This window comes from Haliotis asinina, chromosome 8, assembly GCF_037392515.1.
Source record: "Haliotis asinina isolate JCU_RB_2024 chromosome 8, JCU_Hal_asi_v2, whole genome shotgun sequence".
In the NCBI taxonomy this organism is placed as follows: domain Eukaryota; kingdom Metazoa; phylum Mollusca; class Gastropoda; order Lepetellida; family Haliotidae; genus Haliotis; species Haliotis asinina.
This window is the reverse complement of record NC_090287.1, coordinates 10695441-10722139: the sequence shown is the minus strand read 5'-3', so window position 1 is coordinate 10722139 and position 26699 is coordinate 10695441. Positions and strand designations below refer to the sequence as shown.

The 26699-nt window shown below is 39.0% G+C and overlaps 3 protein-coding genes across 7 annotated transcripts; 2 read left to right on the top strand and 1 right to left on the bottom strand.

Moving 5' to 3' along the window:
* Window positions 1-172: 172 nt before the first annotated feature.
* Window positions 173-12550, top strand: LOC137294238 (cytochrome c oxidase assembly protein COX20, mitochondrial-like). The gene is made up of 4 exons (XM_067825234.1): window positions 173-363; window positions 9368-9479; window positions 10416-10479; window positions 11137-12550. Exons 1-4 carry the CDS (start codon window positions 304-306, stop codon window positions 11273-11275), a joined length of 375 nt encoding a protein of 124 aa, XP_067681335.1. The 5' UTR covers window positions 173-303; the 3' UTR covers window positions 11276-12550.
* On the bottom strand, window positions 12545-17659 carry LOC137294237 (G patch domain-containing protein 11-like). 2 transcript variants are annotated; one of them, XM_067825231.1, is made up of 6 exons: window positions 17470-17659; window positions 15364-15593; window positions 14808-15061; window positions 14012-14209; window positions 13426-13507; window positions 12545-13219 (listed from the first exon to the last, which is right to left on the bottom strand). In XM_067825231.1, exons 1-6 carry the CDS (start codon window positions 17526-17528, stop codon window positions 13161-13163), a joined length of 882 nt encoding a protein of 293 aa, XP_067681332.1. In that variant the 5' UTR covers window positions 17529-17659; the 3' UTR covers window positions 12545-13160. The 2 variants fall into 2 exon arrangements, with proteins under 2 accessions (XP_067681332.1, XP_067681334.1); XM_067825233.1 differs by having other exon boundaries at window positions 15364-15590.
* A 1094-nt stretch (window positions 17660-18753) lies between these two features.
* Window positions 18754-26387, top strand: LOC137294591 (proton-coupled folate transporter-like). Of its 4 annotated transcripts, XM_067825641.1 has the most exons (9): window positions 18754-18861; window positions 19815-19936; window positions 20965-21087; window positions 21591-22470; window positions 22652-22885; window positions 23042-23125; window positions 23828-23984; window positions 24363-24454; window positions 24815-25914. In XM_067825641.1, the coding sequence occupies exons 4-9, from the start codon at window positions 21618-21620 to the stop codon at window positions 24850-24852; spliced, it is 1458 nt and encodes a 485-aa protein (XP_067681742.1). In that variant the 5' UTR covers window positions 18754-18861; window positions 19815-19936; window positions 20965-21087; window positions 21591-21617; the 3' UTR covers window positions 24853-25914. The 4 variants fall into 4 exon arrangements, with proteins under 4 accessions (XP_067681742.1, XP_067681743.1, XP_067681741.1 ...); XM_067825642.1 differs by lacking the exon at window positions 20965-21087 and having other exon boundaries at window positions 24815-26387; XM_067825640.1 differs by lacking the exons at window positions 18754-18861; window positions 19815-19936; window positions 20965-21087 and adding an exon at window positions 21206-21323 and having other exon boundaries at window positions 24815-26387.
* Window positions 26388-26699: the final 312 nt, after the last annotated feature.

Here is a 26699-nt window from a genome sequence, read left to right as displayed (position 1 = left end):
TTGTAATGGTCTCTGGTACAAATTAATGGATATTATCAATGATTCGCAATTCGTTACAGGTTTCACTACGAGTACATGTTTTGGTAAATCCTCAATTTTATCCTGGTTACAGAGATAGATCTATTTTAGCCAATGACAGTCTCTTTTACAAATGTGACGGTCCAATGAAAGTACAGTTTACTTCACTTGCTTTTACGTAAACAATGTGCTTTGCAAGACTGGTAAGATGACTTTATTATGCTATTGAACTGGGGAGTGTAAACCGGCTGTTGTTTCTGTTTTTCAAACAGCGAAAAAATAGTAATGGCAGAAAACAAGCAAAGTGTCATAATAGTTGATGACAAAGAAAACAAGAAACGAGAGGTGAGTTACCACTACCAGTTTATTACAACAAAAGGGTTACATTGCCCATTTCACCTGTTCACCTTCAAAAAACGACATACCAGTTCTCTGGCGTACAGTGTGTTTATATCAAGAGTTCAGGCGACAGTGATCAGAACAGACTGGTCAGTAAACCCATACCAACTTTTCTTCACACAGATTACTCTTGAGTATGACAAACTGTCTCCAGTATATACTCAATATATACTGAGCCGCAAAAGAAACGCACACTGATAGGTGTTTCTTAAAGGTCACATGCAACGTAAAACACAACTTTGCAGATTCTGGTACCTTTCGGCATGCACTTAATGAAACAAATCATCAAAAATGCCAGTTCAACACATAAAGTTGAAAAAAACGCGATGAAAAAAAAGCCCGCGAAATCAGAGTTCAAATGTTTCACTAAATTCCCCCCAGCTCTGTGGGGAAAACTGGTTTCCACAGCTTTGCTGCACTGCGTCCTTAACGCATGCTCAGTGAATAGGTTCGCGGAGCTTGAAACAGGATGCATGCCCAGCGTTTGAGGTCGTGAGCAGTAGTCTAATCTTGGTTGTGTACACAAACAAGTTTATTACCTACTCATTACGTAGAAAAACTTGTTGATTGTGGTAAGCAGTCTCTGTCACAGAGAAAGCTCAGTGTCTGGTTTATACACACCTATATGTCTGCCTGCCTGTCTGCTAAAGACAACATGCAGTACACGGCTTCAATCATTGACCATGTGCAATTTGAACTTAACACCTATCAGACTATACAACATAAAGAAAATATGTTGATTTATGACTTGTGCACCCGAGTCCCGTGTCTGCCATATTATGTAATTAGACACGTGTGATACACATGACATGTTTTTATGTCTATGGGTTGCAAACAAACAACATTCATTTTTTTCAGATGACTGGATCTGACGGAAACTGGTGCAAACTCTTGTCAGTTTCAAGTCCAGCTTTGTACTTGGACGAATGACAGATTCCAGCCACGCAGTAGTTTACCATCTATACTGATGTGGTAGTTTAGGGTTGGATATAGTTCAATATAGGCTATTACTGTGTTCCTGGCTATAGCAGTGTCCATATGTTTACGGAAGTGACGTCACAAACCACGCTCACTCAGACATGGGTAGGCAGAAAGCCACAATGGCTGATGATAACGATCGCAACCGGTGTTGCGTGAAAGGCAAAGAATGGTCGGATTATGTACTTAAGATTTTATTTCTATTTGATAGACACTCCAGGTCAGCTAACCCTCGAATCTATGAAAGCCTTCAAGTCACTGAAAGCATAGGAATATGTGGAAAGTGGACACCTTTTTCCTATACAGTGCCACAGTGTTGATGGCAAATCACCTCTATGTTTGTTGGATATCTGCTAAGAGAAAATTATGTTTGTGAGATGACTGTTCAAGTTACATACTGGATTGTTAGGAATAAAGAATATATTGCTGATGCCTACCACAAGAGTGTCTGGAAAGTTTTGAAACCACCCTGTTGATGAGATGAGCATAGATCAAGGCTGCTTTTGTATGTGTTTTTTGTAAGTAGGAATTAATGTGATGACATGATAACTCAATGCCATTTAAAGACTTAGCTTAGATCAAAGCTACTTCTTTATCTGTGTTCATAAATAGGAAAAGCTGTGATGAAATGGTCACTCAATGCTATTTAAAGACTTTTGAACTGTAGATGCATGTGTTGTTATAGTTGACAAGGAAGGTTTGGAGTGGTGTTTATGTAACATGTATGACTGGCAGGCGAGGCAGATTAGTCACCTTTCCTGATTATATCATTGACTTAGGACAATATGTAAGCAAGGAAACAGGATGTGAGGGATTATTTGTTTAAAATTTGTATTGTTTGAAAGAAATGCGAGACAAACACTTGGGAGTTTTTGCATTACATTCTTGCTTAAAAAACGAAGGCTTGCAGTATTGGGCCAGAGTACTGAAGTATGAAATCTGGATATTGTGAATATGATACTTTGCACAAATGTTTTAGAAAAATAAGGGTTGTGTACTTATCTCATTACGCAACACACAAAAAAAAAAAGAAAAAGAAATACAGACCGAGAAGAGTTGTTACGTATGAAAAGTCAACGATCAAATGTATGCAGTTTGTGTGGTTCTCTCGTGTTTATGTTTAACTTCTGCCTACCGGAAGTACTCGGGCGCTTCACGTGATCAAAACACTGACATCACCGTGGTCTGTCCTATGCTGTTATGCATAGCCACAACACACTCAGCAGGTTAGTGTGGTCTGCTTTGCATGTGCAGCCCATGCACTGCCTGTCTCTAGCCCTATAAAAGGACTAGCTACATAGCACTCCTTGTCTTTTGGTCCACTATTTTAGTTGTTTGAGTCCTGGTGATCCAGACCAAGTAGATAAGTTTTTCTTAGTTTACCACAGGAAGTTGTATATTTATTTGTTTTAGGCATATGCTTTGAAATCAGAGCCATGTATTGGTAGGATTTGGGGTCAGCTTAGGTTGTTAGGTATAGGTTAGGTTAGGTGGTTAGGCATAAGTTGGGTTAGGTGGTTAGGTTAGGTATAGATTAGGTTAGGTTGGTGGGTAAGGATAGGTTCAGGAATTTTGTTATAAATAAATTATTGAGTTTCCTTTGTCTGTTTGTTCTGTTTTACCATCAATGAGGCCTGATTCATAGAACCTACTTGAAGTTGGCTAAGTTATTATAACCACATGAAAAAAATACACAACGCAAGGTCCAAAACCAGAGAATAGCCAACTTCAGCAGTCACTGGGCAGAAAAGCCTATTAGACTGATATGATTTTTGATTGGATCGAGCGCAAAATCAGAGAACATGTATTTACAAAACCCAACATCTCTATACACATTCTTCATGGACTTCTTTTAGTGTATATGATTTTGTTTGACAACAGTATATGAATCCATACTTAAACGACGCATCAAGTACACAAAAAGAAGTTGTTATCCATAAAGAAACTTACTTTCTTGTGACTCGCTATACTTCTAAAATGCCCATCAAACAGATCATCTTTCTGTACACACAATGAACCCTCAGCATATCAGCAAATGAAACAGCCAATCGGAAACCGTCGTTACATTTGAGTGCACATCCACCCGCTATGACTGGGTTCGGTCTCCCGAGGACTTCGTTTCGGGGGAAGTAAGCCCAAGTACAAAATATTGCACTTTCGAATCGCGACTGTACGCTTATAATTTTGTTTATTTGTGTTTTTTTTAAAAGCAGCAATGTATATTATATGTCAAGAATAAGTGATAAATGTGTTTTAATTATGTTTGATTATTTTGTTACATGTGACCTTTAAAGGAGCACCAGTGCAGAGCAATTTCAGTGGAGTGGTTGTTCCTTTTATTTGTTAGTGTTTTTTTTATATATGTGTCAGGATCATATCCCAGAATTCGCGACTGGTTTGTGACGTCTGCTGCACCACCTGTATGCACAATTGATAGTTTAAGTAGAGACTGATAAATGAAGATGAAGTCATTTTTACTTCATTATTATGAAAACAAATGAAACTCTTTGAAGGGTAATCATCTGCCAGTGGTAAAAACTGTTAGGACTGAAAAATAGCGAAGTCAATGTGCGTCTATATATTTTGTCTTGAAACCCTAATTAGTTTATTATCATATTTGTATGCATTTTGAAAGTTAACAAAAAAAGTGCACAGACTGTTTATATACTACCGACAAGAAATAAGGGAACTAATGAAATAATAGTGAATTTGAAACTGCTTTAAGTATCCAGTAAATCAATTTTAGGCGTCAAGTTAAATATCTGGTGTGTCCACCATGTTGGGCAACACATACACAGCACCTTGATGGCATGCTGTTAATTAATTTGCGGATGGTTGCCCGTGGTATTGCCCGCCATTCCTCTTGGAGAGCTGCACCAAGCTGGGCCAGGTTGGCGGGTCCTGGGTCCTGGGTCCCTGGCGTACACCCTTCGACCAAGAACGTCCCAGAGATGTTCAATTGGGGACAGGTCTGGGGACTTAAAGGGCCAGTCCAATGTCTGGATACCTTCTTGTCGGAGATATGCAGAGACAATTCAGACCTGATGTGGTCTGGCATTATCATCTTGGAATACAAAATTTCGAACGATAACTCTAGGCAATGGAGCCACAACAGGACGCAATATTTGGTCAACGTATCGCTGACCAGTCATGGCTCCGTTAATGATGACCAAATCTGATCGTCTGTCATGTGTAATCTCACCCCACACCATGACACTACCACCTCCATATCGATCATGGTCAAGAATTGCTGCTGTGGCATATCGCTACCCGCTCCGACGCCAACAACGTTTTCTGCTATCTGAATCGTGGGCAAAACCTTGACTCATCAGAGAACATGGTGTAACGCCAGTGGCACATAGCCCGTCCCTGATGCTGCCTAGCCCATGCCAATCTTTGGCGCTTATGGTGAGCTGAAAGGGTGACACCCTTAAAAGGCTGTCTTGCTTTCAGACGAGCTTGATAGAGTCGGTTTTTAACGGTTGAGGTTGAAATGCGTCTTCCAGTGAGTGTGCGGAATTCTCTATTGATGGCAGGGGCCGATTTAAACCTATCGCGTAGAGCAATTAATGTAATTAGACGATCCTGTCGTGGTGTCGTTGATTTTGGTCTACCACGCCCAGGTCTCGTTGCAACCCCACCCGTTTGACGGTATTTATCCCACAGGCGTGAAATTACACTTTTTGATTTATCCATCTGCCGGGCAACTTCACACAATGATGTCCCCCCCCTCTATCATCCCCACAATTCTCCATTTTGTTGCTTCACCGAGATACTGCCTTGGAGGCATTTGTCAGTAAGTGCCAATCTCTATTGCATTAGTGATTGCGACTTCTCCAGTACATTTACAGGAGTTAACTTCTGTATGCACGTGTAGCACGTGCTGGGCATGCATTATGCGAAATTCCATTGTCATTGGATGTTGCGTTTGGGAGATACACCATGATAACAGACCCTGTCACAGTCAAAGTCATCTACATTCAATTTCTTGGTTCCCTTATTTTCTGTCGGTAGTATATATATAGTGAGTTTATAACATGAGTGTGATCTGATTACACAATGCCATTTGGAAAGTGGTCAAATGCAACATGTGTCATATTTGGGATTTCACTTTCTTAGTAAAGTACAAATTCTAGTGCTTTTTTTTATAGTGTCCCATCCGGGATTCGAACTCGCCCCCTCAGAGTCAGGCACCTAATTGCCAGCACACAAAGTCAGCCGCCTAGCCCACTCTGCCACCACTACTTCCACTTGTACTTTACTAGGAAAAAGAAATCCCAGATATGACACATGTTGTATGACTGTGATATCTTAACATTGTACAGACTGGCAACATGAATCATATTTCAGACATGCCCTATGCATTACCTAGTGTATGTTGTCTGTAATACAGATCCGGCTGAATTTTATAACAAATTAATTAACTTGGAGATAAAATTTGCTCTACCCCAATGTGTTTTGTAACAAAGTATAGGTTTGCCCTGAACCATTACAATTAAGGCTTTGATGCTATAACAGTTAAGGGCAAAACTATACTTTATTACAAAAGTAACTGGGGTAGAGTGAACTGTATTTCTTCTCTAAAAATTCAATACTTCTTCTCAAAATTTTAAAGATAATTATGATTAGTCTAAGACAGAAAACAAAAGATGGTGTCAGTGATCTAAATTAAAAATCCTCGCACAGGCCTAAATGATGCGGTGTTCCTTGACGTGTTTGCCACCCTACGGTGAAGTGAACGTTACCAGACAAAACAGATGATGAACAGTTTGATGACAGTTAAACCATGTGGGGCAATCTGAACATTGCATTTCTACTACCAGTGCATGTTTAAATCAATACATACAGATGAAGCTGACTAGTCCAGTGACATTCCACGATTGCATTGTGGGAATGTAAACATTTTAAATGTTACTGTGTCGCTGGAAAATTGTCAAGTCGAACTATGAGAAGTTTAATCCGTCTGAAAGCATACACGTAATGTTTCTACCAGTGATGTTAGCTGAGTGACACAACTGCAAACCAAGAAACAGGATGCAACAGGGTAGTTTACTGTAGTAGGCTGTACGAGGCAATGGCAACTGACATGCATTGTGAGGTAATGCAGATGTGTTCAATTACAAGTGGGCAGAATGGTGCAGAAACATATATCATATGTGGTGCATATTATCATCTGGCAAAGTACTGTCAGCGCATTTGATCTTTCACCAAAGCAAATATTAAATTTAAAAGAGCAACAATGTCAGGCTATTAGCTTGTTCAGAAATATATCCATCGATATCCACATAAAAGAATGATATTCCATTCATCCTCAGCTGGTAAATAATCCTTCTCTGTGTCATGTTTCTTTCTAATATGCAAAAAAGTGATACATCATTTCAGATTTTTCACCTTGGTGTATAGCTTCGTAGGTCACCTAAGATATCACATCTTTCAACTAATTGTATAATCATGATAACGTCCGCCATTCTAAGTAGTTTAGTTAGCCAATAATGATCAGTCAATCAGTGAGCGTATTGGCAGTTAATTCTTTGAAGGAAGAATGTTGTGTTTACACCCACATTTCACAAGAGGGTGTAGTCAGTACAGATGATTAAATCTGCATGCATACACACTGCCTTTTGAGTGAGTGAGTGAGTTTAGTTTTACGCCGCACTCAGCAATATTTCAGCTGGCGGCGGTCTGTAATCAACAACATGAGCATTGACCTGCGCAACTGGGTGCACAGGTCCACTGCCTTTTGACAAATCCGCTGTGGAAGATAAAAGTAATTAATCATTCAGTGTGTTATCATTAATCCTATGATCAATATTTGTCTTAGTAACTGATAAACCCTCTTGCATCACTTACATGCACTTATTGCATAACATGTAATACATATGTCACATCAGACCTTAATGTATAATGTTGAATATTTACTCCAAACAGGAGAAATGCCAAATTGGAACATATGTCAAGTAACCTGAGTGCTGTTACTGCTGATTATGCCTGTTATAAATTCATTAACTGACCATCAAGTGAATGATGACAAATGATGTGTAGGTTTATCTCACTAATACATGCGTTACAGCAAGCTAGTACAGTATTGCTGTATTGCATGCAGCCTGAAAACACTTATAGGCCAAAACTGTCTTGAGGATACCAGCGGAACTTCGTTATTACATAACCATTTGCTGTGTACCTGGGTAAATAGATGTAATAGGTTTTCTGATTTTTCTACCAATGGCTAAGATGTTGTTAATAGTTCACAGATTCAAATAAATCAAATGTCTGTTTCTGTTATCCTAGACAATAGACCAGGGGTGTAGCTACCCAAAATTACGCATGATTTTTGCTATGAAAGTTGGGCCAACCCTCAATACTATATAAATATAAAGCATTGCAATCTATCACACTTATACAAAACAAATGGCTTGCTACGTGCCTGTAGACATCATATTTTTACATGACAATGTTAAATATCAAGGTGAAAAACACAGAAATAGGATCAAATTGGATTGGAGACTACACCATCCAGGCATTCGTAAAGAACCTGCACAGCTAGGATACTTTATTAGAGTCAGACAAGGAATACCAGAGATATTTTCAAATAATGGCATGTGATGGACATCCACCCTTTTCACTGTTTAGGGTGAAGAAATTCTGTGAAATTGGAGAATTGCGTTCAAACTTAACTATTATGATTAACACAATTTAAAGAATCACATTTAGAGTTCACACTAACAATCATGGTAAATCAAGATCAGTGCTATGCTTGCCTTGATGGGCATCGATGAAAGCCATGGGCACTGAAGTGCATACTTGTTGAAATGCCAGATTGAATTCAGGCGGAGTTGTTGGCCTTGGTTGGAGGTCATTGAGTTTTCTTTCAGTCTGGTCCTAAAGGTGTTCTATTGGACATAAATCCAGACTTAGAACAGGCCATTGTTTGGATGCCATGTTGTGGGCTAGGGCATTGTCTTGTTGGAAGATGTGATTTCTGTGATTTGTCTTGACATTGTGATGTTACTGCACATCATGAACTGTCATGGATGCTGTTAGTGGTCTGATACTGTTCCTGCAGTTGGTAAATCGGGCTAACATAAATCATTGAAATGACTGGCTACCCTCCATGTAGCCTGGCCAACTTGCAATCGTCCCAAAGCTTTTTTCCTCTCATCTCTTGTAAGTTATGGGATGGTAATTGTGTCAACACAGGAATGATTTCAGGCAAGTCTAAGACTCGCTTTCATTGGTAAGGTTGTCATGTTCTGCACATGCATTTTCATATCCATGAATGTCATACGGAACCTTTTATTACGTCTGTTTTTTTAGGTACATTTGGTTGATATGTTTTTTCATCAGAAAAGAAACTGATGTTAGTAGTAACTGTCAATTTGGACAAAAAAAACCATGTCAACAAATTGATGCAACCATAATAAAGTCACCACATTGTCTGAAAAGTTTGTTTTGTTTTCATTGTTTTGAAAAGTCTTATTTCTGTATTTACTTTGGGATTCAGTATATAATAACAATCTAGGGAAAGCAAGATTATGGATGTCAGCATTTTGCAGTGTATCTTGCACCATCATCAGGTGAATAGTAGGCAGTTTAAATCACAGTCAGGACACAAGTTACTCTGACACAATTTCTCCAGTTCTAAATATTCGTCATCGCAGTCAAAACACAGATAGATTACTCCAGTGTGCAGAAAGAAATAAATGTTTACGTTTTAGGATATTTTATCCATACAGATGAAACATTTCCAAAGGAATTAAATATATTGTCACATTTTCTATTTATCTGTTTCTTCCTTGACTTCATGATTTGCATTTTAAGAGTCTTGTAAATATAGTATCCTCCACTATTTATGAATGGTAGAAATCAAATGATTTCCTTGACCTTAAATACATGACATGTTATATGGATTTTACTTTGGTCAACTGCTGTATTACCCTTCCTGTTGTGACAAGATGTGTTTACATTATTGCAGTCCTTGTATGTGTTTGGGAACAACATAGCTGAGATCCCGTGTTTCCGGAAATCATTTCTTGTGGGTATATCAAGTGGACTTGGAGGTGGAATCATATATTTCCTTTTGACAAGTAAGTATTAGTTTGAACTGCCTTAGATACATGTAACAAGTTCATTTGGTATGATCTCACTAATGTTTGCAACGCTTGCTTAAAGACACAACTAGTTTTGTCTACTGTAGAACATCTAGAATATATCAAGGATACTCTATACGTGCGCAAAGTCATATATGATGGTCTATTGGGCCACGATTGCTGTGCACAGTTGCATCATTTAGCCATACCAGGATCTGGTAGACGGGATCAATAGTCAGATTTGCCATGGCTATTCACCATAGTGGTAAACATCAGCCACTTGTGTCCATGAAGTTGACTCATTTTGATCAGATAATTTACAACATCGAAGTGATTAAGGTACTTCTCTGCATTAAGATTGGAAGACCTCCATAGGACATTGCATCAGGAGAACAGATCTGATCTCAGTTTTCTCTGATCTCAGTGTTTGCGTTCACGTTCACAGAAACATGCGTTTTTCACACAAATGATAAAACCATGCAAAAAATATTTTGTGCGTTTGGGACACATAGATACTGATCTACATAATTTTAAAAGTACTTTTTAAATTTTAACAGGATTCAGGATTGTACTGAAAATTCCAGGTGCAAAAGATTTTGACTACATATTTATAAGTTTATTTCTGCACATACTTGTACAAAACCTACCGCGATCACTGGATACAATCTCAGTTTTCTCCAATCTCAGATTTTTGAAGCAATCGATCATTATTTCTGAGCCACACTGAAATTTCAACTCTGACAATAGATAATATTCAGGGTGCTAATCGGTTCACTTTAAGTGACCTGCTATGGCAACGTTGTCTTGTCACACGTGGAAGTATCAGATCAGAGATTTAAATTTCAACTGTGGTAGTAACATGCTATTATATTGACATTTCCATGATTGTGGTATATTCATGTTTCAAACATTTTTTGCCAATTTGATTCACAGGCAATACCAGAAAAGCACCACATGTAGCTTTTGGAACATATTTCCTGGGAACACTTGGAACATGGTAAGAATCTTGATGCATCATGATGCCCCAAATATTACTTGGAAAATGTTAGTTTGTTGTTTCTGTGAAGCAGATTCTTGTTAAAAGTTCTGTTCATTTACAGAGCAGGTATTGATGAAAGCACTTAGATGTAAATGTCAGAGACATGGTTGGTCATATTTGAATTGTCATACATGTCTGTTTTGAATCTGCGCTCCTAAAACTGCAGACCCAGTGAGGACTGTGTTTCACAATAAATCCTCAGCTCCCCACTCTTGTGTGATGAGCTAATTCAAACAAGAAAAGTACAAGTAACCACCTGAGAATCAAACTATGGACATTCTGATCCCAGGTTGAGGGTTATGTCCGATTGACCCCATGGCACTGTGGGATTTGTTGGTGACACCCCGCCCGCATCCTCCAACTGTACTATTGTCACCATCTGAAATACCTGCCTTTCCAAACGTCTAGGATGGGTTATTATCTGTGCAGACTGCCAGATTCTCAAATTCACCTGCTCACGTTAAAATTGAGACATGTAGTATAATTATATGACGTTATTTTGTGGGCAGGTAAGTTTGGTCAGGGTTGGCAAGTTTTATAACCAACCAGCCCTGTGGTCTGGCTTATTCTGTCTTGGAGTTTCATACCCTGTTATTGCATACACTGTATTTCCAGGGCCTACTGCAGGTACAATTGGTCAGCCACTCGATTCAAACAACGCCAGTTGCAGAAGGGCCTGGAGATGAAGGTTTTGTATGAGGGAACTGATCTTGAGAGGAAAATACTGTCAAATGCTGACAGTAAAGAAGTGTGACAGAGGCAAGATATAGTTTCATCAATGGATATGTGGAAGACTGAATGTATTAATTTCATGATGCATCATAGAGGGCCTCGATGCACAAATTTCAACAATGAGTGTGTGACGAATTCAGTGGGACTTTGGGTCATACCCATATGACTCAACTGGGAGTTGTTTACACTACCTGAAATGTATGTTATTATGCTAGTGTGTTGGTTAGTGAAGGTGAGAAGTAAATATGCTCATAAGAATTGAAAATAGATGCAACTGTCAACTGAAAATGTAACGGATACAAGAGTTGTAGCTATCTGAATTGCTGAAAATGCATGTTTACAGTTTGTATTGATGGTTACAGGCTGCAACAATTTCTGTACTGATAAGAAATGCCAGAAACACAGTCAAAGGTCAGAGTACACCTTGGAAAGTGTCAAGTTTATTTCAATCAAAGTCACCTCCAGATTAAGTTAGGAAAGTGCCTTGGGGCATGTGTGATGAATTACGTTTGGAAGTCAAATGCACTACCTTGTGAACATCAAACAAGTCTCAATGTCCTTAGGATTGCAAGCAAAGCAGAGTAAAGCAATGCAGTTAAATATTCCTGGAAATATATGGGACGTATCTTTCATATCGCATACTTGATACATGTGCATTAATGGAATGTGTAGGGTCATGCTGCTCTGACATTGTTTTCTAATTATGAGGAGATTATCATATTTTGTTAATATATGTGTGAATGAACTGCATTACAGAAATATACATGTACCAGTAATGTATGGTATATTGTGATGAAACCAAGAACAGATGATCTGTCTGTGAATCTGAGAAGAGCACATCTTTTCTCTCAATGTATATTGATTAGGAAATCCATCCTGAGTGTATGACAAGGTGCCACCTGTCCTCAATAGGCAGCCACCCTCAATATTACAACTTAAGGACATTTGATATTAAGGTAATAAAGTGAAAAAATACTTAAACTCAGATACATACCCAACATTACATGTTAGGTGGCAGTTTTCACTGGAATATATTTTTCAAGGAAATATGAGACTTTTGAGGTAAATTAGTGAATAACTTCATATGTTCAGCATAGTGAATAATTTGTTCAGTGATGTGAGAGGAGACACCACCACTCACAAAGTGAGTCTTGTGTGATCAGTGCAGTGTGTAGTTATTCTTGGAATCTGTTCGTGTTGTACATATAGCCAAAGACTACCAGTCCAGGCTAAGAAATGTCCTGTGTGAAAAAATCAATTTTATATTTTGTTGAAATAATAAACAAGGAAGTTTCAGCCATGTATTGTTTATTTCACGTCGGCAGATTTTCACTCCTCGCTCACACACAAATACTCATCCACTTATTCACATAGTAAAATGCTGCAGTGACACAAGCCTCCATTCACACACATCACAACACAGGCAGCATTACATCCAGACATCTTACTAGTCATACCCACAAAATACTGTGAACAACAGTGCTTCAGTTATGCTGTGACTTGTCAGATAACTCTTTGAACAACTGAAGAAAACCAGAAATGACTGTGGACGTTTACTACTACAACCAGTGGCTGACAGTAAGAGGCCAGATCCGTAATGAGGGCACATCTTGCTGAAAACCCTGAGCCAGTTGGGCCTGGTATCAATGGACACAACACTGTACAAGATGTTGCGCAACTCATGCCCACTGCTGTACTGTAAATGTAGACAGGCTTCTCACAATGTGAACCAACTGACATTCATTTATCACATTAGCAAATTTATAAAAAAGTGTGGTTTTCATTGACCAAAGATAAGTGCACTTTTCTGTCAATCTCTCCATGAATGGAACCAATAAATTCATGAAATCCACAGAAAATCCTATGTGCAGTAGGACATGCAGTTGTCCAGCCGACTGGACAAGGACTCAGTCATCATGAGCTTCTGCGGTGGCACCAGGGCAGTTGGAAGCCAGATCAGCAGCATCTGAATCAAAATACTCAGCAAGTTAACAGTCTTCAATTAAATGCCTTCAGGGATTACAGAGGGATAGGGCAAACACAAACAGTTAACTTTACTGAGAGCCATGAAAGCTTTGATTGCAGACCCTTGTTCTAACACACCTGTGACAAATGAATTGCTTTGTGTTTTGCACTGAAACTGAGCATGAGGAAGCTCATAAACCAACATACCATCATATCTAGTGCCACACCAGACACAGTATTTATAGGTTTTCCTAAGGTACAGTGTTAAAATCTCCAACATCTCTGCAGCCTGAAAATATAAAACAATGAAATTTATAAGCACGTGAATCAATGTGTCAATAGAATGAGACCCAGACACTACAAACTTCAAAAACTGTGTACTTATACAGTATTACTTCTTAACATTCTTTAATCTCTGCATTCTAGACATTCTTGTTTGAAATCTGTTCGCTGCTATGAATAAAGACACAAGCTTACATAACTTGGAGACCTTTGCATAGCTTAGTGGTTAAAATGCCCTTGGTTCGAATGCCCCACATGGGTACAATGTGTGTTCTGGTCTTCTGCACCATGGAATTGCTGGAATGTAGCTAAAAACGGCACAAAACTAACACTCACATAACTTGGCGTACTAATACTTCAGTAGTTCACATATCTTCACAAAACAATTAAATAACACTGGTAGCTATAGCATTCCACAGAAGAATGCAGATTTCTGTTTTTGCAATAAGTGAAGTTAATTGATAAATCAGTGAAATAAGCTTAATTATAGGCACAGGAACAAACTGCTTACAGTAAACAACTCCATTTCTTCTTCATCATCCTCTTCTTCCTCATCTTTATCATCTTCATCATCATCTAGGACCGAGTCATAGCCTCCAGTCATGTCAGACAACCCTTGGTTCAGTCTGTCATTCTTAGCTTTTAACTTCTTGTTTTTAGGATGGAATTCTACTGGCCAAAAGAAATACTCTGATGGCTTGGTAAGACCCTGAAATGAAGTAAAAAGTAATGTTTACGATATTGAATAAACAAACACACAGACAAAACAGTTTTACTTCACAGTTTTTACTGTACTAAAGTACTGACATACGCAAATGAAGTTAGAGAACATCAGGTTTTATATTCATAGGATTATTGTTAACATGTCCTGTGATATAGTCATTTGAAAAAAAAAATCATTCTTTAGCTTCTTTTGAGTAAATACACCATATTGGTGTACATGACAGTTTCCACCTTGCAATTATATGTGTAAATTTGACCAAAAGTTGACATTGAAGGTAGAAGGACATCAGGTGAAGGAGTAAGCATTAACTCCGAAACGTATTCTCCTAATAAAGAATCTTCATTCTTATGTATTTCACTTCTAAATGCCCTTCAAAGACATGAATACAGTGATGACAGACAAGCATCACAATCAGTTCTAATCAAGGATTACATTTCAAACCATGACCAGCTGTTCGGGGACAAAATCGGTGGGGAGGGATTCGCAGACACCACTTCATATGGTTACACATTGGAAGACAAAGAGCTCCTTGAAGGTAAGCATCTATGCCAGCTGAAACAAGATCAGTCACCTATAAACTTACGGCTTCAGCATCAAGCTGTTCACAGACTTTCTGACTTTTTCTGAGATCTCCATCTGCTCTTTTTTCTGCAAAGCGACCTCCCATCCTCTGAACAAACTCTGTCCGCTGTCTGCTGTCTCTCTTCTGTCTCTTGGCAATCATGCTGGCTCTCATGAGCCTCTGCTCTTCCTGCTTCCTCTTCTGATGAGCTTCTTGACCCAGGCCACCACGGCCTAGCTTCAACTGAATGGGCACTGGCTCTTTCCTACCAGAACCTGACAAAAGAACAAAATGCTGTACATAATTCAAAACACTCTTTATGTTTGACCAGAAATATTTTTTCTGTTACAATGACTTCTTTTTCATATGTAACATAGTGCTTGTTTACAAGCTATACTTTTTCTGTAACTATCTGCATCCACACAAGAGAAAATAGTGATTGACAACATAATTAATGAAAAATACCAATCTTCACACAACAATCATAACTCTGTTTAAACAGGTTCACAGTTATGTCAACATTGCCAATTGCCATTGACAATCTGAATGTGGCCTTAACCAAACACTGGTATAATACCTGCTTTGCCAATTGCCATGCCAGGTTTGTAGCCCATCTTCTGAAGCATAGCAAAGCCTTTGTTGTCACTGCCAATGTTCACTTTCAGACCTTCCTCTCTCTTCTCCTTCTCAAGGGTTGCACGAGGCTTGTACATCTGTCTATGCATACTGTTCAGCTCTTTCTTCTTTTTGTCTTTCTCAAACCTCTTAGCAACACGTTCTGGCAGCAACCCTGGTCTTGTGTCACTGCTTTATAAAAAGAATTTAATCAGGATTTCATACTTTCCGTAACTTGGTCATTGAGAAAATATGCATGGTACTGTTAATCTCTGTAAACAAAGAAGCAACAAACAGGAAAAAGACCATAAATCGTAAATCATTGCGCAAAGTAATGTAGGTCTTTTTGTGTGCAAATGTCTCCATTCATACTACCCATATAATCATATCATCATATAAGGGAACAGTCAAGATGGCCACAACCCCTAGTCAAAATGGCCACACAGAAAAGTCAAAATGGCCACACATTGTTTTATTAGTTTTTAATGCTCATGACATTTGTATTATTTGATATCAAAGTGTGAGAATGACAAAAGAAGATATATCACACAACAAAATGGTGTTTATTATTGAGGTACTTTCCTAATTGATACTTTGAGACTGAGGTGGATGAGAAGTTCACCCTTCTTGAGACTGGCTCACAGAAGGGGAAACCTCTACTGATGGAGTCTAGTGGATAAACCTATGTCCAAAAGGTACTCTAGCAATGTTTTCTTATCTACCACTTGTAGATGTTTAATTGAAACATTGCAATATTTTCTTTCTTAAAACTTGGAGATGTTTAATTAATCTCTCAATGTTTTCCTCCTTGATACTTAGAGGTGTTATTTCAAGACCCGTTAATCATTTGGTAGTGTTATGATAACAATACAATAAGTAAGCAACTTACTTACTCGACTCAGTTGACTCAACTAAGTGTCATGATACATTACTATATAATGCTGGACAGATATGAACATGATATCACTTACCTCTATCATGGCTGTAAAGTGTGTTAAGTGTACCAAGATCATTAGGAAAAACCAGCATGCAAATGCATTTGCATGTAATGAAGTGCCTTATAACTGTAATTCATGACTAAGGTGGTTTGTTAATTACTGTTTAGCATGTGATTACATCCATAATTAAGATGCCTCGTTAACTAATTAAGCCTAAGCCTTAATTGATTGATGTATTGTTCATCGCTGTATTTATTGTAATTGTTCTTATACAATCATGTGGAAGGTAAGTATAAATAAATAATAAGTAATGCTGTACATGAATATAGAACATACACATATATATTTGTTAATTCACTAGAATTAAAATGGTCTCACGAATGACATGTAAAAACAAACAGTAAAAAGGTGTTTGTACTTGAAAAACATACATATATACATTTGTTATTTGTTGAAAATAATTTAATAACACATGTGTAATAATCATCAAGTTTTGCCTGATATAACTTCTTATGTCTCTTTTTACAAATAAGTATAAATATGATAAAATAATGTATGGCCATTTTGACTTTTTGGTGTGGCCATGCATTTTTACTAGGGGTTTGTGGCCATTTTGACTTTTTTGTGGCCATTTTGACTTGGAAGATTTGTGGCCATTTTGACATGTGGCCATTTTGACTAGGACCCATCATATAATGGTCATATAATGTTTGGGAAAGAGTTCCACCCGTAAACTCTTTTAACATTGAATAGATCTACATGCATTTCCATCTACCCCGGTGGAATATTCCAACACTGAAAAGTTCACTGATTGGTTTGTTTTTTTATAAATGTTCTAGTTTATCTTTGTCTTTTTCTGTCAACATTCAACAGAGCGCAAATGTCAGGATAAGCAATGTACATTCATCTGTTTGTCAGCTGGTCTATGTGAAGAATATTTTCTAATAATTCTCAGCTTAATACTCCCAAATGCTTTCTCATATAATGTCACTGTTCAAATGTGCAGCTTGTCTTTCAATAAATACATAACCTAGACCGAATCTCACCTTTCACACAGCATAAATTATAGTCGATGTTAGATAGGATTACAGTGAAGATAATACCTGCTATTGAATACAAAGTAAACATACCATTGTTTAAGAAATGCGTCTGACATATAATCATCTTCGTCGTCATCAACATTTGACATCCTTGACAGTGGTTAATTTGAGAGAACAATCACTAAAATAACAGTTTTGTGTGTTGTCAAATGTTACAGTTACGACCAAGTCGTACTCGGATCGTACCAATATGTTTACACGGTGAGTTCCCTTGAATTCTAAGGGAGATAATAATAACAAATGACAAAATCATACCACTAACAACCCAACAGTTATTTTGTTCGCCATATCAGTCGCTGAGCTCTTAATAGGTACTGCAGTATCGCGTCTGAATCAAGGTCATGATCATGTTGCATAGTTTAAACGTTTGGAAATGTTGTAATGATTCCGTACTACTTTACACTTTTCGCACACGCTAAACAGAAACACTTAAAATGAGCTATACATATTTCACCCAAGTGAATACTGAACCAATTTCTTTACTGCTTACAGTGGTGACTCGATGTCTGTTTGTACGTTTGGTCTGAACATTAAAGAAAACCAGTATGTGAATCATCTATGTGTCTGGGAACATTTTGTGAACACATGCACACTATTTTCAGTGACTGAAATTAGGGACGGATCCTTGTAACATTGGGTGTTGGATGGGGCTTTGTCAGACATTCACCCACACCCTGTCTATATGCATATTACATTAGTGTCTGTGACAACGGAATTTGGTAAGTGGCTGGCCTAAATCACGAAGTGTGTTTCAGAAACTTTCCACGCTATTTTCATGTTAATTGTTCACGTAGATGCTGGGTGGCGGGGTAGCGGAATGACTGAAATGGTCGCTCAGTAGGTAGCCTAGTGGTTGAAGCGTCACGCCGAAGACCCGGGTTTGATTCTCCATATGGGTACAATGTACAATTCCATTTTTTTAGTCCCCCGTCGTGACACTGCTGGAATATTAATAAAGTGGCGAAAAAACATACTCAGTCTTTCATGTAGATTGTGCACTATCACGGAGTGAGTCACAAGGTCGCATCACTTGTGGGGACAGATTATATCCATGCATAAATCACATTCTATTCAACTGTCACACTCGTTGTTTAATTCTGAATCATTTTACTCTCATATGACATAGGGCTTAAACGATCAAACCGAGTTCATATATAAATAAAATCTCGGTCGAGATAATGCATAAATACTATACTCCGTTGAGATTAAAAAGATAAAAAAGGATAGATGTAAAAAATGAACTGATATTCAGTTTCTTCAGCCACATCACGCCCCGCTAAATACATGCCACGAGGACGAGGACGCCATTTCCTCATTGCATAACATACACTTGATATTGTGTTTGCCTATGAAGGCAATTATGTCGTGTCAGAGGGCAAGGTGCAAGTCACCAGGGGTAATACTATCTGAAGATACGCCCAGGTGAGTGAAGATAGCTCTCTATATATCGCTTTGTTAACAATAACAGAATTGGCCACAAATAAGTAAGACTGTATGGTACTGAAAGCTGATTGTATGTCATTTTGGTGAAAATTTCAACAGAACCTTTTTTTCACCGCATAAGGCGAGAATTGATCAAAATATATGAAAGATTGTCATCGTCAGTTCAGATGTTTCAGACGACATTTTGCACAGAGAGTGGACAATCATACCATTAGCTATCTGCGAGTGAGAGAGTTTATTGTTTGACGTTGCCTTCAGCAATATTCAAGCAACATCACGGCTGGGGACACCCCAAATGGGCTTCACACATTGTAAACCAAAAGTTACTGTGTTCTGTAATCTGATTGGTTGAAAAACATGATTAAATGGTATTAGATTCCCGGAAACTGAAAGACTATTCACCGCGTATTGACACGTAAACAATTGTTTCGTTGTGTCATCAACAGTGGTGACGTCATTCAAATCATATTGTGACGTAAAGTTAGAATGACGTCACAAATGAGCAACTCCAGATGCTACCATGGGAACCAGCTGAAACGGCCACCTGATGACACTTCACTGCTGTATCCGTATTCGATGTAAACGAGTGCAGACAGTAAAACCCTTTGGTTTACTTTTGTGTTTACAATGTCGATAAACATCATGTGTTGGCCAATTTCCGAGTGTTATTGAGTATTTGAAGCACGGGAATGCATTTGGAACCGACGGCGTCAGCCAACACGTGATGTTTATCTCCTAATTGTACGCATCATGTCAAAGCATTGATTACCCACCAGTCGAGTTTTCTTCAGACTGGGTTCCGTTCTATTGCGCAAGTTACTACACTATCCAGTTTAAAATTTAGAGACCAACTCATTTGAATAGATATATAAATATTAATCAGCATTATTTGATAAATCTATTGTCATCTATTCATTTGTTTATTGCTACAGTCCGCTCCTTCTAACCCTTGCAAATACGTCGTGCATCGTGCGCTGACTAACTAGAGCATCGTGTTCTCTGATCTGGAATCCTGGTAACCTCAAAACGAGGCTCGGCAGCTGCAAAGGTTCTGGTACGGACTTCATATTATATCAATCACACAAAAACCTTACAAAAATACGCGTAATATGCTCAAAGAACATGTAACTAACATGTAACCAGTGACTCAGATGAATTGTGAATCATTGTAAGATCTCTTGTGCAGTCTTTGACGTCTTAGTTATTGACATGCTGTCTAAACCTCGACATAAAATACAGAAATACGATTTTTCTAAGACGTAAAATTAATTAATTAATTTGTAAATACCATTTTCTTATGAAACAAGGAATTGGAATTAAAAGTAATCATAGCCAGCTGTTTGTAGTGTCTCCTTTCGCTTTCACGCGAGTAAGACTCATGTCTCGGTTTGTGGGAAATCGAACCCGGGCATCACCGCGATGAATGACTAGGCTACTCCACTGTCCCCATGTGTTATGAAAATGATACACATCACCAGTGTAGCTTCACATTACCATTTCCAGTTTTCATACCGTATAACTTTGTGCATGGTGACAGGGAAATGGGGTTTCTTCTCAGAATACTTGGCAAGGGCGATACTGTTGAGTCGCCTCGAACAATGTATTTGCATAACAGTTGTGTGCAGAGAGATGATCTCTGCTGTAGGGCACACATGTCTCTAAGACAAGCAGCCAATCTGTGGGGAGTCCGATAGTTAAATGAAGCTAAGTCCATCCTCTTTAACAAAGAATTTACCTGTTCATGCCTCAGACTGAACGGAAAGGTTCCTAAAACTGACGGACTGTTATGAAGATAACTAGTAGGCATGGTGTTTCCGCTCATAGCCTCATCAGACACCCGGACACAAGCCCTGTACAACAAACATATCTACTTTGTGAATGTGAGGATGTATTGGTACTTATTGTTACTGATATTTACTTATTCCATGTACATATTTTCGCGTGCGTGTGTGTATGTATGTCTAGGTGAAGAGGATGAATGACAAATTGTATGACATTCAAGTACACTGAAGTCTGTAGTTAACTATTTCATTATAAACGAACTATTTTAGCGATTTATGGATACATTTTTTCTGTGGACAGCCATGCACCTGCTTACAACTAATAGTCATGTGCATTTGTGTTGCCATGCCATGATGATAAATAAGAACCCTGGAAAGTTTCAACCTTGACGTAAGGTCACGGGCCTGGAATTCGACGTCATCGGTATGTTTGATAAGAGTCATCTGACCCACAGTTGGGGAAGAAAATAAACTACATTTTAGGTTATCGAGAAAATGTCATAGTGACATATACTGGTCTACATTTCGGGGAGTTGGATAACATAACATTCCAGTGTGAGGTGTGCACTTGCCTGCATGATAATGTCTTGGTGAAGACGTTGTTTATTTCTGCGCTTGCTGCATATATATCTGGGCCTCCTTTCACAAAGAATTAAGGTTGTAAGTCATTGCCTTGGTAACCTTACGGTTAACCTTAGTACAGAATGCTTCGTAAAGGAAGCCCCAGCCTTAGTACTTTTTTACAATACATCGATCAAATTTAAGACAGGAGGAGATTTGTTCCTCAACTGCGCTGATTTCTTTGGTATTTTCATGATGTATGTTTCTGTCTGTTGAACATGGGGTATGGAGTACTAAAGTCTCATGTAGCTACCATCGGTTAGACCTTTTCTTGCTTATCATTGTTAGTTTCTATATACTTTGCAGGTTTGGGTCCTCTCAGCTGAGACAAAAATGGCCGTTTTCAAATGTGGCAAACGACAGTTTGATCTCAATCTCATAACAGTCGAACCGGTTTTGTTTCTTTACATGATCGGGTCCTTTCTGACGTACCCAACATTCCAGGCATTTGTGTTCGACAAGATCTGTATTGACAGCTACAACGACACTTTCTGTAGCAGCCTGCAGAACAAGACGTTCCAAGAGGACCGCAAAACGGAAGAGGATTTTGTCCAAACTCTGACGTCACATTGGATTTTGAAGAAAAACGTGGTGGAGCTTGTTATATCCTGTTTCATGGTAGTGTTCATCCTCGGCCCATGGGGTGATCGAGTGAGTCGGAAGCTACCAGTAATAGTTCCATGCTGTGGTGCACTGTTGGCTTCCATTATCTACATGATCATGTCAATTTTTCCATCAATCAAAGAAGAATACATGTACATTGGGTTTGCGCTTAATGGCTTGTCCGGGGCGTATACAGGTCTGCTGATGTCCGTGTACAGCTACGTGACCCACATCGCTGATCCCAGTACTAAAACAATGCGAGTGGGAATCCTTGAGTCCATGTCATTCCTTGCTGGAACTGTTGGGGTCTTCATATCAGGAGTCATGTTGGACAATACAAGCTTTATATTCGTCTTCGCCTTCATAAGTGGAAGCTTCTTCTTGGGAATGTTGTACGCTATCATACGTCTAGAGAGCATCAGCGCCAACACAACACCCGAGGGTGAAGGTATCTGTGACTGCTGGTTTCTGGCATCTATCAAGGAGTCAGGTCGTTGTGTGATGAAGAAGAGGCAGGAGAAGAGAACTCTCTACATCTTCCTACTGCTTGTTATCTTCATCGTACTTAATCTTGGAACATCGTGTGAGTCTATGTCGGTGGCTGCAATTATTGAAAACGAACCGAAGTATTTTGAACAATGTATACATTTTGCCATTAAACGGCATAAAAGAATCCAACTGATTATTCATATATGCATGTGAACATCACAGAGGATATTGTATAAAGGAAGTAGGTTCTCATATAGTGTGTGGCTATTCTTCAGGTGAAATTGATGTCCTTTTCCTGTACACAAGGCGTGCACCACTCAGCTGGTCCTCAACAATGTTTGGTTACTACAAAGGTCTGGAGAACTTCACTCGCAGCATTGTCCTGGTCACCGTTCTGCCTCTGTGCAGGAAGATGAGAGACACCAGTTTGGGACTGTGGGGCCTGGCGTCCAAGATCATCGGCCTTATTATTATTGGTATCAGTCAATGGACATGGCTCCTATTTCTAGGTGACTGCTTATGGTTTGCAACATGTATCTTTCCTAACTGTAACGATGTTCTGATTTTCCGATTTTATTTTTGTCTGTAAGTATACTAGTATATCAACATCACTAATCAGGTTTATGTGTTTACGTTACACCAAACATCATGCATTTATGTTTCAGTGGCGATATTTGCCATGTTCCAAGGTTTTCCAGCAGCCGTTGTTCGGTCACTCATGTCCAGTATGGTCAGCCAATCAGAACAGGGTAAGATCAGGGCCCCGTTTCACAAAGCTCTCGTAAGCCTAAGATCTCGTAAGTTTTCTCCTAGCATTCGTGGCTCCTGTGTTACAGTATAGGAGGCACAATGGCTACGAGAAACTTACGAGATCTTAGGCTTACGAGAGCTTTGTGAAACGGGGCCCAGATCTGACGGATCATTTCCATTGTAGTCAAGGATGTAGTTAACCAGGCATAGACAAGCATGGTGTAACTATTAAGGCAGAAAGGGGTCAGGTTCGGTTATGCCTTTCCACATTTGATGTCTTTTGGTGATATTATCTCCCATGCAATTTCTCAATTTGACTTGAACTACTGTCCTTTTAAGGTGAGCAATTTTCTTACATTTACATATGTTTGTAAGCGGTCCGTTCCTACTTATTCCAACGAAAACAAGACAACTACTACAAACTGTTCTTTAACCACATGGCGAACAAGAAGCTGGAAATGAAATAGTGAGTATTGTTTTACATCGCTATATTCAGCAATATTCCAGTAATAACACGGCGAGGGACTCCAGAAATGGGTTTCTCTTATTGATTCTCATGCGGGGAATCGAACCCTGGTCCTCAGCGTGAGAAGCGGACGCTTTAGCCATTGGGCTGCCCCAACGCCCCAAGTAAGGACAAATGCATTACCTGTCATGTCAACTAAAATGGAATCATCTGCTTTCTTCTTTCTTGTTACCAGGACGACTGTTTGGAGTGGTAGCTGCAGTGGAGAGCATTGGAAGCTTGTTGGCATCCCTTCTCTTCAATGAACTCTACCCAGTATCCCTTGGTTTCTTCCCAGGGTTCAGCTTCCTGCTGGCCGCTGGTCTATGCGTCATCGGGGCAGCCATCATGCTGTAAGTGGACACAGTGCTTTCTTAACATTGTCTAGCAGACATGAATTTGTTCTCAGATTTATCTCTTAGGATGCTATAAGCTGTAACAAATATACATAAGCACTGTCGTTAAGGTGACATACACTTGCTGACAAGGGTAAAACGTTAAAGTCCCTTTTTGACGTTGAAATAAATGTCAAGGTCACCAAATCTGACTGAGACGTTTCTTTCACTGTGATGAACCTATGTACCAAACATGAAACGGTTGTTAAGATATTCCAATTCGTACGTACGGACAGATGGATGGAGCCTAATACCATACCCTCTGCTTCGCGCCCAACGCGCAGCGAGGGACAATAGCAATAAACACTATGTAATAACTAATCTGCGTTATTTTAGATGGCTACATTTTGACCTCCCAACCATGGTGTACAGAGATATACACCAAGAAGAAAAGGAAGAAAAGACAGACAACACAAGGATCAATAAAGGTGCACACATACAGTAGATTTACAGTCTGATAATATGGTTATGTCACATACAGTCATCGTATATACCCGTGCTTTATAAATCGTCGAGCCAGGCATTCCAATGGTTGAAGATATGAGTAACGACCTAGGGTATCAGATGTCACAAAATCAGCTGACTTTCACATTGTAACCGCCATGTGTTTACCTCACCAACACGTACTTCAGCGTGCAGTGAAAAATACCATTCTAACAAATGAAGATCAAATTTGATGCAACAATTCTTATGAAGTCTTTGAAGGGCATTTAGAAGTGAAATACATAAGAATGAAGATACCCATAAAAATCTTCATTCTTAACAATTCTTATGTTCTCCTGTTTCAGGGGACCTGCAGACAGACCCAGATGTGACCCACATGTAATGAGAGTCTTTTCCATGCTGTACTTGATGTTTTCCTTGTGCAAGCTGCATCACGAATGTTCAGTCATGTTTATATATACTGTTAACTCCTTCACTTCTAACGTCACTGCATTACATGAATACACAATGCTATTTAGCAGATAGTCAATGGTATTTGGGATAACACTTTGTGTGCTGGCGATTAGGTACCTGACTCTGAGAATGGCGATTAGGTGACCAGATTCTGAGAATGTCGATTGGGTGCCTGACTCTGAGAATGTGGGTTCGAACTCAGCGCAACAAAAGTATTAGAGTTTGTACTTTACTTAGAAAGTGACATCTTAAATACAACAGTGAGTAACAGTGTCTCTGATTCAACGATATACTACATGTATTAAGATATTATTGTTCATTCTAACGAATCACAAAGATAAAAATGCGCTCAGCAATCGCACTCAGTAGAATGTTTAGGAACGACCAGAGTGCATTTGAGTGACCGTGACAGAATGTTGTTCCTTTAGTGATGTTCACTCTTTAATTCATTCAGTTATCATGTATTGTTTGTCATTATAATTGACAGTACAGTTGTCCGTTGGAAAATAATAACATCGTGCTTTGTATTTAATACAAAAATGGCACATGGACATATATGTAGCACATGCTGGGGATTCCCCTATTTGCGTCCGGTCTTATTGCTGAAAAGAGCAATAGGTCCGTGATGGTGTCAGCAACAGCCTTAGAACCTCCAGGGGTTGGCATTCTGCAGCAAGAGCGGGTGAATATTTCCCAAGTCACAATTCTCTACGAAGGAACCTTTACTAAGGTTAAGATTAACTCCCATTTTTTAACATTCCACAAAGGTTACCTTAGTGACTTACGATCACCTTAGTGTTTTGTGAACGAAGGCTCAAGCCGTTTTTTACCTCACAGGGGTTGTTTAATAGCAGACGAGAAGGGATAGCCTTTCCCTTGTCATTTGTACCATGATGGACCTCCGTCTGTGACAATGTCTTGTGCCAAATTTGAACAATTTATTGTGATTTCTGATAATTTATATAATAAAATATACATCTGAAAACACACATTAGATCCAGTGCTCTACATTAACTGAACCCGCGAAGCTCCGGGTCGGAAACCACATTTGTCTTAAGAGGCGTTTAACGGGATCGGGTGGGCTTGGGTGGCGTAATGTCATGGTAACCCATTTGGATTGACACTGCATTGTCTGGTCAAGACTCTACTGTTCACGGGAAGCCGCTATACAGTTGAATAATGCTCGGTACGGCGTTAACAACAAACCAATAAACGCATATAATGTAAGTGAGCTTCAAACACTACTTCAGCTTATAGAAGAGGGGTGATGTTACGGCGCTTCGGACACAACCTTATTCCTGTACGATAATGGACTTTGAACCATGCACTTGAACCCCTGGATTGGCTGACTACAAGAAACTCATAGCTGTTTTAATATAGACTATGCAAGCATGTGTGTGAACAGTGACGCGTGTTTATGTCTTGGAGCTATGAGAACCTATGAAAATAAACCCTGTAAGCGTACGATTTGATATAATTGACTAATGTTGCCACTGGGGTTTGGTAATAAGTACCGTTTGCCTCTGCCATTAGCATTCAACTAACTTCTGACCACAATCTTATACATGAATGGACATTCATCACCGTGAGCTTCTGAATTTTTGACTGTGAATTATACGCGTGCTTTAATATTACATCTACGCGTATTCGGTTCCTGCTGATAATGTACGTACTTTGCACACGTTTTTTCTGCATTATCATCATCATCGCCGACGCTTGTCCAGACAGTGATCACGTGATCGGAACTCAATAATGAAGTTTATCCCTTGCGAAATG